The sequence below is a fragment of the Palaemon carinicauda genome, chromosome 10 (genome assembly GCF_036898095.1).
Source record: "Palaemon carinicauda isolate YSFRI2023 chromosome 10, ASM3689809v2, whole genome shotgun sequence".
Taxonomy (NCBI): Eukaryota; Metazoa; Arthropoda; class Malacostraca; order Decapoda; family Palaemonidae; genus Palaemon; species Palaemon carinicauda.
The window spans coordinates 138,716,855-138,728,064 of NC_090734.1; the positions used below are offsets into that span (position 1 = coordinate 138,716,855).

At 38.8% G+C, this 11,210-nt stretch overlaps 1 protein-coding gene across 1 annotated transcript in view; it reads left to right on the plus strand.

Annotated features, from left to right (window-relative positions):
- mbo (Nuclear pore complex protein Nup88) overlaps positions 1 to 5,780 on the plus strand; it is a 122,539-nt gene extending 116,759 nt beyond the window's left edge. The window contains exon 14 of the mRNA XM_068381986.1: positions 4,168 to 5,780. Within this exon, the coding sequence (XP_068238087.1) occupies positions 4,168 to 4,231 (64 nt within the window). The 3' untranslated portion in view covers positions 4,232 to 5,780. The remainder of the gene's footprint in view (positions 1 to 4,167) is intronic.
- The last annotated feature ends 5,430 nt before the right edge of the window (positions 5,781 to 11,210 follow it).

Below are 11,210 nucleotides of genomic sequence, written 5' to 3' on the forward strand. Positions count from 1 at the left end.
GATCAACCCCCAGCCCTGCTATCCATCCAGAAGATGCTGAAGAAGGAACGCTGCCCAGTCAGGCTGTGGATGAGTCTGGTAGGGACGCTGTCATCCGTGGATCAATTTGTGTCACTAGGAAGACTACACCTCCGTCCTCTTCTATACCATCTAGCTTTTCACTGGAAAAAGAACAAGACGCTAGAAGCGGTCTCGATCCCGGTTTCCGGAAAGATAAAGTCTGGTCTGACTTGGTGAAAGGACTATATCAACGTTAGAGAGGGTCTTCCCCTGACTGTTCAGACTCCCAACCACGTTCTCTTCTCGGACGCATCGGACGTAGGCTGGGGTGCGACATTAGACGGTAGGGAATGCTCGGGATTATGGAACTCGAGTCAAAGGACAATGCATTTCAACTGCAAGAAGCTACTGGCAGTACGTCTGACCTGGAAAAGCTTCAGGTCTCTCCTTCAAGGCAAAGTGGTGGAGGTGAACTCGGACAACACCACGGCTTTGGCGTACATCTCCAAGCAAGGAGGGACCTACTCTCTGACATGGTACGAGATCGCAAGGGACCTCCTCACCTGGTCAAAAGGTCTAGACATTTCACTAGTAACGAGGTTCATCCAAGGCAACTTGAATGTCATGGCAGATTGTCTCAGTCGGAAGGGACAAATAATTCCAACAGAATGGACCCTCCACAAGGATGTATGCAAGAGACTTTGGGCCACCTGGGGCCAGCCAACCATAGATCTCTTCGCAACCTCGATGACCAAGAGGCTCCCAATATTTTGCTCACCAATCCCGGACCCAGCAGCAGTTCATATAGATGCCTTTCTACTAGATTGGTCACATCTAGATCTATATGCATTCCCTCCGTTCAAGATTGTCAACAAGGTACTGCAGAAGTTCGCCTCTCACGAAGGGACAAGGTTGACGCTAGTTGCTTCCCTCTGGCCCGCGAGAGAATGGCTCACCGAGGTACTTCGATGGCTAGTAGACGTTCCCAGAACACTTCCCCTAAGGGTGGACCTTCTACGTCAGCCACGCGTAAGAAGGTACACCAAGGCCTCCACGCTCTTCGTCTGACTGCCTTCAGACTATCGAAAGACTCTCGAGAGCTAGAGGCTTTTCGAAGGAGGCAACCAGAGCGATTGCTAGAGCAAGGAGAACATCCACCCTTAGAGTCTACCAATCGAAGTGGGAAATCTTCCGAAACTGGTGCAAGTCAGTATCCGTATCCTCGACCAGTACCTCTGTAACTCAAATAGCTGACTTTCTCTTATATCTGAGGAAAGAACGATCTCTTTCAGCTCCCACTATCAAGGGTTACAGAAGCATGTTGGCATCAGTCTTCCGTCACAGAGGCTTAGATCTTTCCAACAATAAAGATCTACAGGACCTCCTTAAGTCTTTTGAGACCACGAAGGAGCGTCGTTTGGTTACACCTGGTTGGAATTTAGACGTGGTACTAAGATTCCTTATGTCAGACAGGTTCGAACCGCTACAATCAGCCTCCCTGAAAGATTTCACCTTAAAGACTCTTTTCCTGGTATGCTTAGCCACAGCTAAAAGAGTCAGTGAGATTCATGCCTTCAGCAAGAACATCGGATTCTCATCCGAAACGGCTACATGTTCTACAACTTGGTTTTCTAGCCAAAAACGAGCTGCCTTCTCGGCCTTGGCCAATATCGTTCGATATTCCAAACTTATCGTATGGTTGGAAATGAACTAGAAAGAGTCTTATGCCCTGTAAGAGCTCTTAAGTTCTATTTAAAACGAACTAAACCTTTACGAGGCCCGTCTGAAGCTTTATGGTGTTCAGTTAAGAAACCATCTTTGCCTATGTCAAAGAATGCTTTATCCTATTTTATCAGACTGTTAATACGAGAAGCTCATTCCCATCTGAATGAGGAAGACCAAGCTTTGCTGAAGGTAAGGACACACGAAGTTAGAGCTGTCGCAACTTCCGTGGCCATTAAACAAAATAGATCTCTGCAAAGTATAATCGACGCAACCTATTGGAAAAGCAAGTCAGTGTTCGCGTCTTTTTTATCTTAAGAATGTCCAGTCTCTTTACGAGAACTGCTACACTCTGGGACCATTCGTAGCAACGAGTGCAGTAGTGGGTGAGGGCTCAACCACTACAATTCCCTAATTCCATAACCTTTTTAATCTTTCTCTTGAAATGTTTTATTATTGTTTTTGGGTTGTCCGGAAGGCTAAGAAGCCTTTCGCATCCTACTTGATTTGGCGGGTGGTCAAAGTCATTTCTTGAGAAGCGCCTAGATTAGAGGTTTTGATGAGGTCCTGTTGTATGGGTTGCAACCCTTGATACTTCAGCTCCTAGGGGTCGCTCAGCATCCTAAGAGGATCGCGAGGCTCCGTAAGGAAGACGTACTTAAAAAGGCAGAGTAATTGTTTAAGTCGACTTCCTTACCAGGTACTTATTTATTTTATGTTTGTTATTTTGAATAACTGCTAAAATGAAATAAAAAATCCTTAGCTCATAATAATGTAAACAATTATTGCTGGTCTCTACCCACCCCCCTGGGTGTGATTCAGCTTATATAATCACCGGCTAAGTTTAATATTGAAAAATGTTATTTTTATAATAAAATAAATTTTTGAATATACTTACCCGGTGATTATATATTAAAGGACCCTCCCTTCCTCCCCAATAGAGACCCAGTGGACCGAGGAGAAAATTGAGTTCTGTGTTTACATTGAGTACTGAGTACCTGCACGACAGATGGTGCTGTTGAAGTACACCCCCTACCTGCATAGCGATCGCTGGCGGATTTTTTACGTAGAGTTTTCTGTCGAGCAACAGAGTTGCAGCTTATATAATCACCGGGTAAGTATATTCAAAAATTTATTTTATTATAAAAATAACATATTTTACATCCCTTAATTACATTACTTCGTTTTCATGAGTTTTATTCAAATTACATTCAATGATTATATCATCGAAGGGTGAAAAGAAAGCATTTTAATCTCTTGCTCTTTTTTATGTCACCTAAATGTTGAGTACATATAGTATGATTTTGCTTTATTTTATGCTTTGGGATAGAATAGCAGTAAATGGAAATAATGAGAGTAGGCTAACTTTTACTTGTAAAAACAATGGACAATACAAGTACTGTATTTAAGATATAAAGATTATATTGTTTTGTAGAAATTATAGTTAAGAAAAAAGGAATAAGAAAAAGACAAATCTCGTCATGTGTCAACAATTTACAATAACCTTTTTACCCCCAGCATTTTTTTTTCTTTCTTTCTTTTTCAAGTACATTTTGCAATATATATATTTTAAATTGCTCTAACAGTCTTAATTTTCATCATAGAGAGGTCATGTTGGTCTCATTCATTTGGGAAATGCCTGAAGTTTCTCATAAAGTTATCAAAAATATGCAAAAAAAAAAAAATGTAAATACCTGTAGCAGTGTTTTGCATGGACGTACCAGTACGTCCATGGGGGTAAAGGGATGAGTTTTGTGAAACGTACCAGTACGTCCATTGGGGGTAAAAGGGTTAATGGTAAGTTTTTGTCTCGCTGTGGGTGGGACTTGTAGTCAGAGGCGTAGAGGTTTTCTCTGTGATTTGAACACTGAAAACAGAGAAAAATAATAAAATAGACCGTACATAATTGTGGATAAGGACTAGAATCACAAATATTTCGGGTGGTGGTAGAGTGAGATGTCAAGATCCCTACGTCTCCAAGCGAGGGGGTGTCAGGGGGTGTTTGAGTAATACCTCAAGTAGGGAATGTCACTATTGGTTAGAGAGTGTGGTGATCATTGTATGGTAACAAAATGAGACTAAAATAGCTCTTATATGTTCAGAAATAAAGGCTAGAATCCCAAAGATTTTGTTGGCTGATTGAAGACAAGAGGAGGAGGGACTAACATTAGGGAGAGGAGATTTTTTAAGTGAAATTTCCCAGGTGTGAACTGTGTGTGATATGCTGCCATGTGCCATACTCTTTCGTAGCTTAGTTTGTAATAATGATAATGACGTATCCTGATGTCACGGTGTGTATTACCAACCATGTTTTGACGTATAACGACATCATCGTGGCGAAGGGGTTGAAATATTATGCCCATGATGAATTAAGTTTTTTCGTTGGAATTTTTACCATATTAATTACTGTATGATGCTTACAAATTGTTTTATTTATATTTTCAGGGGAGAAAAAATAACTGGTTTGGTGGATAGAGTAAACGAAGTGAAGCAAGATCTACGATTATGATGAGAACTTAGAAGTAGTTTGTTTTATGCAAGACCATTCTTCGTGTTTCACATATTCTACGTTTTGGCTGTGACAGCTATACTCTTCAACAAATTTTCTCTGAGTTGTATTTGTTGATTTTGTCCATCTCGTATAGTAATAGTTACAATGACTTGAACTTAAATTCTTAGATGTTGCAAACTATTATTCATGGAATTACGTATGACTAATAATGAATGAATCCTGGTACATTCTCCTGTTTATTTTTTTTGATAATTTACCACCTATGAACAAAAATTAATCAAGTACTGTGGTAAATTATGCTTAAGCATTTTTATTTTGTTTTACTTCTTAGTGTTAAGTGTTCAAACTACATTTTACATTTTTACAGTTTTACAATGAAGTGCCAGTTTTTTGTATTTCATAATTGTTTTAACAAGGAATGTGCTTCGCAATACCTTCTATATTGTTTGTTATTTGCCATCTTACTCGTCCAAATGTTTTGTAATAAATGTACAGTATTATATCTTGAATTCGTATAATGTTTCTATAGTGTTTAAAGAGACATGACATTTAATCTCCAACAAATTCAAGCTTCCAAAAAGCCAATTAAGGATACTTGCGTAAGGTATTGAGGCATAGTATTTGTCCTTAAAAGTTTTGAGGAAAAAATAGTCTTAAATTTTGAATGTAAGCAGAACAACATGGTACTTATCTTTCAATGCACAAAGGTCATGAAAGTTTAAAGTTCTTTTTGTTTTTATACTTTGTTTTCTATATGTTAAGGATATTTTTGTGCATTTCTTACTCTCAAATTGTTTATGAGTATTGGTGAGTGAAACAAGTGTGAGCCTGAACTGCAGATATGTGGACAGTTCTTTGATATCATTTCCCATCTTGAAATAGATTGAATGTTCTACCACAATGGAGCATGAATAATTACTATTGTATTTTTGTGTATTGGTAATTGCACATGAAATATGGTTGTCTTCCATGAAAAAGGTTGTTTATTTAGTTTATTTGGGTGTTCGATACAATAAGGTATAAGAAGTACTGTTGCAGAATTCCGGTTTTATTTAGTAGATTATTTGGGAGAACATTTTATATCCGACTTTAGTTTACATAAGTGAGTTGTAATTTGCACTTTATTTGTGATTTGATTCTTCGGTTGGTATATTTTAGATCAAATTAGATAGAAGCTAATGAGTGTACAGTATCAAGAATCCTGCAACTGATACTTAGTGCCAGTATATGTATGTAACCTTGTTTAAAAGTACAATTTTTTATTTAGCTTTTGTTTAGGAAAAAATTAATTTCAAACTGCGGTAATATTTTAATTTTTTTCTGGTAAAGAAGAACCTTTTTACATGTACAGAAAGCAAAGAGTCACTTGATATTCAATGTTTATTTTTATAAGGCTCAATAGGAGTTTCTGCATTAGGAATTCAGTTGAGTAATTTATGCTCTTAATTTTTTAAGTTTGTGTAAATAGACAGACGATATTGAAAATTAAAACTGATTTGTACATAACTCTCATTAATGCATATACAAGTAAAGTAAGATTGTTTCATTAGTAATTTAAACTCTTCCTTACAATTATGATGGGTTACTTCTCATAGTTCGCCATACTGCTAAAAGTGGACCTTGCAGGTCTCACTTTAACCCTTTTACCCCCAAAGGACGTACTGGTACGTTTCACAAAAGCCATCCCTTTACCCCCATGGACGTACCGGTACGTCCTTGCGAAACAATGCTATAAAAAAAAAAAATTTCATATTTTTTATAATTTTTTGCAAAAATTCAGGTATTTTCCAAGAGAATGAGACCAACCTGACCTCTCTATGACAAAAATTAAGGCTGTTAGAGCAATTTAAAAAATATATACTGCAAAATTTGCTGGGAAAAAAATAACACCTTGGGGGTTAAGGGTTGGAAATTTCCAAATAGCCTGGGGGTAAAAGTGTTAACAGTACCAAAGGTTCTTTTTATCGACCGTTTGGACCAAGCTGCATTGTTATCTGCGCTCTACTTTTACATATGTTTCTTATCATCACTTTGTGCTGACCTGTATAACTTACTTTCTCTTCTGATCTAAGAACAGATTCATAGACAAACTGAGTATATAGAAATGACATTCAGTGATCTCATTGAACTAATTTGTAATGAAATTGGTAATAATTATTGAAAATCGCTAGTGCTTAAAGAACTAATTGTGTTACACTTGTGCCTAAAATTGGGGTAAAAAATTTTAAAAGAATAAGTGTTTCATAGATGAATTGTTGCCTTGTTGATGGGTTTCATTTTAGTAAGGAGGTAATTAAGAAGTTAGCAATGAAAGTGTTGTTCATCTTTGGAAAATATCCACTTTTAATGAGATTGCAACAGTCCTACCAGTTACTGATAAGGCTGAGAGTCCTCTTGAGATGTGATGACTGTAATTTTTGAAGGAGTGAGTGTGATGTCCTTAAAATGCCAGACAAAATATGTGAAGAACTAAGATTTAAAATGTAAAGAATGGGATATGGTTTCTTAGGATTATTCAAACATGCTCCCCAAAAAAAGAGTTTACCATTGTGTGCCTTTTACTTCATACTGTAGACATTGAAGGTTGTTTGCACTAACATGTTGGCCACCCGCAGCATTGCTTCTTTATCCCTCTTAATTATTTGTGTGTTTTCTTCAGCCTCGTCCCATTTAGCTGTGCAACTTTGGCTTTCCTTTACTCTGATTTTCCCCAAAGGGGGCCAAGTGCTGTCAGTGCAATGTAGGCAGTATTTAAGGGTCTGCAGTGTCCAGCTATGCCTTCTTTCTAGCCTTCACACTTTGAATCTCATCTGTTCCTGTGTGCTTTCATTTTTTTTTTGCTATCCTACCTCTGACCCTTCATTTGTTGTGCAAATGCAGGCTTTCCCCCAGTTGCAATTTGGTGGTGAATAACTTCCATGGCCTGTTTTCTGGACCATATTCATAAATCCAATCCCATTCTTATTCCAATTTTCAGTTTCTATTCAGTAAATCCTTTTGGTAAGCCCCATGGTACTCTATTTTCCCATTAATCTACTTTACATTATGTATCCCCTAATATTTGAAAAGTGTATCCCATGATATTTGAAAAGGTGTCGGACGCAGGAAAACTATCTTTAACTCTGATGGTTCTTTAATTAATGTTTATTTCCTTTACTGCAATCTTTTGTTACAATGTCAGTAAGGTTATCTAACCTGTTAACCATGTAGGGGGTTATTGCTATCAATGCACCTCAAATGATGCACATAGGCATTACAAAAAGGTGTTTCCAGCATCTTTTCTGCCCCAGCTGCACACCTTTCAACTTTCTTCTTCTATATGTCCCTTTCCATTCCCTCTCTTCCATTTTGCAGTTGTCTCTTAACTTTTCTTTTATATTGTAACTGCAGTTTTCCCCTATTGAACAAGCTTGCTGAATAGCCTCCCAGACCACCCAGGGTGGGCCTACTCCATAATTCAGTCTTAACCTGTAAAACAGGGGTGATTGAAGAAGTGTGTAGAGGTAAAGGTTGAAATAGGCTGTAATGGAAACCACCCTCTAAAGGTAGTATTATTTGGTGAGAGATATACTATTAGAGCAAATAAAAAATTTGTGTTTCTCCAGATAGATTTGGAGCAACTATACAATAAGTGTACCTCATGCAAGAGGTTATTAATGGATTTTTGTAATGTCCCTTTGCCCCCTAGTTGCACTCACTTTTCAGCGAGCTGCTTAACATCTGTTCCTCTTACTGTCAAACTTTCACTTCATAGTGCAACACCAGGCTTTTGCCTCATTTATTCTGTATGGCTTCCACAGCCTACCTCCCAAATTCCATAAAACAATAAATTATTCTTCAGCTATGCAGTAAGGACCAATTATTTGCAGCCGGCCCCTATGTTGTTAATGGCAAACACATATACCCCTTTATTTTAAGTATTGTATTTTATCTATCATGTACCCTCAAAATGCTTGATAGAAATAAACTTAATGATAAGGCTAGACAACTCTGGACTGCCTCTTACATTCTTCCACATGCTGAATTGTTCCATGACATAAAAGGCCTATGATGGTGAAGTGAAGATGAATGACGATGTAAGCATTGTGAAGATATTTGTACAGCTAGTCTTCTGATGAGAAACCAGAAGGATTGTCTGAATCAGCTTTAGCGGATAGAGAAAACTTGTACAGTTTTGTGTGGATAGCATCAGCAGTTGATGAGTTGCAGATTTTCCATTGTCAACACCTTTGGGAAGAACATCAGAATAGGCAGCTGTTTATTATTATTATTACTGGCTAAGCTACAACCCTAGTTGAAAAAGCAGGATCCTATAAGCCCAGGGACCCCAACAGGGAAGATAACCAAGTGAGGAAAGGAAATAAGGAAAAATTAAATATTTTAAGAACAGTAACAACATTAGAATAAAAATTTCATATATTGTTGTTTAAAGTCATCATACTCTTGGTTTAGAGGTGACATTGCTTCAGATGCAGAAGACTGGTCTAAATTTTTCTAGTATCCAATTCTCAAGTTCTATTTCAATTTCTTTGCTTCCTCCTCCTCTGTCAGATTTTCTTGATGTTCCTCCCTATGATATCTTCAAGTAACAAATCACTCATTTCATATCCACTTGAATTTTTTACAGTACTGGTGGTTCATTTCTCATCATTGTCAACGGCTGGGAAGCCTTTGAAATAATTCATGGCTTCATTCTACAATTGCTTTTATAGATATTGACCAATTTAGACGAAATTGTCCATTGCCTTCTTGATTAATATATCGACATTGATGGTCATGAACATTTTTTGGGAGTGAATAGCCATTCGTCTCATATAAAATCTCTGCGAGATCCTGCTTCTAGCCGGAAGGGCCAGGCAATCAACAACGAGTGTAGGAGACTTGGTGTAGACTTTATAGGTTACAGTAGCTAGGTTGTATTAGGTAGAAGAAATTCGACTTGCTTGTTGTTGTCTTGGGGCTGGTTTGAACATTATCAATGAGTAGCAATGCTTTGGAGTGTAAACCTGACTTCTCTGAATATCCTTTAATTCGGAAATGAAGCATTTTCTTAACTACTACTTGAACAACAAAGCAGTGATCCATGCCATGGTGCTGTGATACCAAAACAAGAAATGGTTGTTTTATTTTGTTACTTGAGGTCTGTGGATTCTTTGTGCAATAAATTACTTTGCTTAATCATGTGGCCAGCAGTTTTGTCACAGAACACTAGAGTTTGCTGAGCCCTTACAGGTGTAATACCACCAGTGAATATCACACAGTGCACTATAGACATTAAGTGTTTATGCAACACCTTTGCTGTCTCCAGCTGCACCTGCCTTTTAGCCAGCAATTTACTTCTGCTGCAGATTACTCTTGCTACTTTCCAACTTCTTCACTTTTACTTCATTGTGGGATTTCCTCTTAGCACCATGACACTGTATGGTTTTTTCTGGTTCACATTCATCCTAGGAAATGAAGTGAGCGATTGGTTTCCGGTGAGAGTGGGGCTGAGACAGGGATGTGTGATGTCGCCGTGGTTGTTTAACTTGTATGTTGATGGAGTGGTGAGAGAGGTGAATGCTCGAGTGCTTGGACGAGGATTAAAACTGGTAGGCGAGAAGGATCATGAATGGGAGGTAAATCAGTTGTTGTTTGCGGATGATACTGCACTGGTAGCAGACACAGAAGAGAAGCTTGACAGAATTTGGAAGGGTGTGTGAGAGAAGGAAGTTGAAAGTTAATGTGGGTAAGAGTAAGGTTATGAGATGTACGAGAAGGGAAGGTGGTGCAAGGTTGAATGTCATGTTGAATGGAGAGTTGCTTGAGGATGTGGATCAGTTTAAGTACTTGGGGTCTGTTGTTGCAGCAAATGGTGGAGTGGAAGCAGATGTACGTCAGAGAGTCAATGAAGGTTGCAAAGTGTTGGGGGCAGTTAAGGGAGTAATAAAAAATAGAGGGTTGGGCATGAATGTAAAGAGAGTTCTATATGAGAAAGTGATTGTACCAACTGTGATGTATGGATCAGAGTTGTGGGGAATGAAAGTGATGGAGAGACAGAAATTGAATGTGTTTGAGATGAAGTGTCTGAGGAGTATGGCTGGTGTATCTCGAGTAGATAGGGTTAGGAACGAAGTGGTGAGGGTGAGAACGGGTGTAAAAAATTAGTTAGCGGCTAGAGTGGATATGAATGTGTTGAGGTGGTTTGGCCATGTTGAGAGAATGGAGAATGGCTGTCTGCTAAAGAAGGTGATGAATGCAAGAGTTGATGGGAGAAGTACAAGAGGAAGGCCAAGGTTTGGGTGGATGGATGGAGTGAAGAAAGCTCTGGGTGATAGGAGGATAGATGTGAGAGAGGCAAGAGAGTGTGCTAGAAATAGGAATGAATGGCAAGCGATTGTGACGCAGTTCTGGTAGGCCCTGCTGCTTCCTCCGGTGCCTTAGATGATCGCGGAGGTAGCAGCAGTAGGGGACTCAGCAGTATGAAGCTTCATCTGTGGTAGAAATGTGGGAGGTTGGGCTGTGGCACCCTAGCAGTACCAGCTGAACTCGGCTGAGTCCCTGGTTAGGCTGGAGGAACATAGAGAGTAGAGGTCCCCCATTTTTTTTTTTTTTTCTTGTTGATGTCGGCTACCCCCCAAAATTGGGGGAAGTGCCTTTGGTATATGTATGTATGTATGTACATTCATCCTAGAGTCAACTGATCATTCCATGCTTTGAACCTGGTTTGCTGCTTTGCATTTTCTGGGTGTAGATCCTTTTAGCCATTTTCTTCCAAAATAACCGTTTTATTGCAGTTGAACACTTGCCTGCAATTGCAACCTTCCTCTTTGATAATTTCTTTAAATTCTCTCTCGAATGTTTGGTCTGAGACCTTTTCAGTTGCTGCTGGTTTTCCTGGCAGCTTGGTAGTTTTAATATATTTACTTGAACCTATGTAGTCATCCCCAACTTGCTACACTGTAAATGGTTTAGTTGCCTCACTGGTAACCCTATT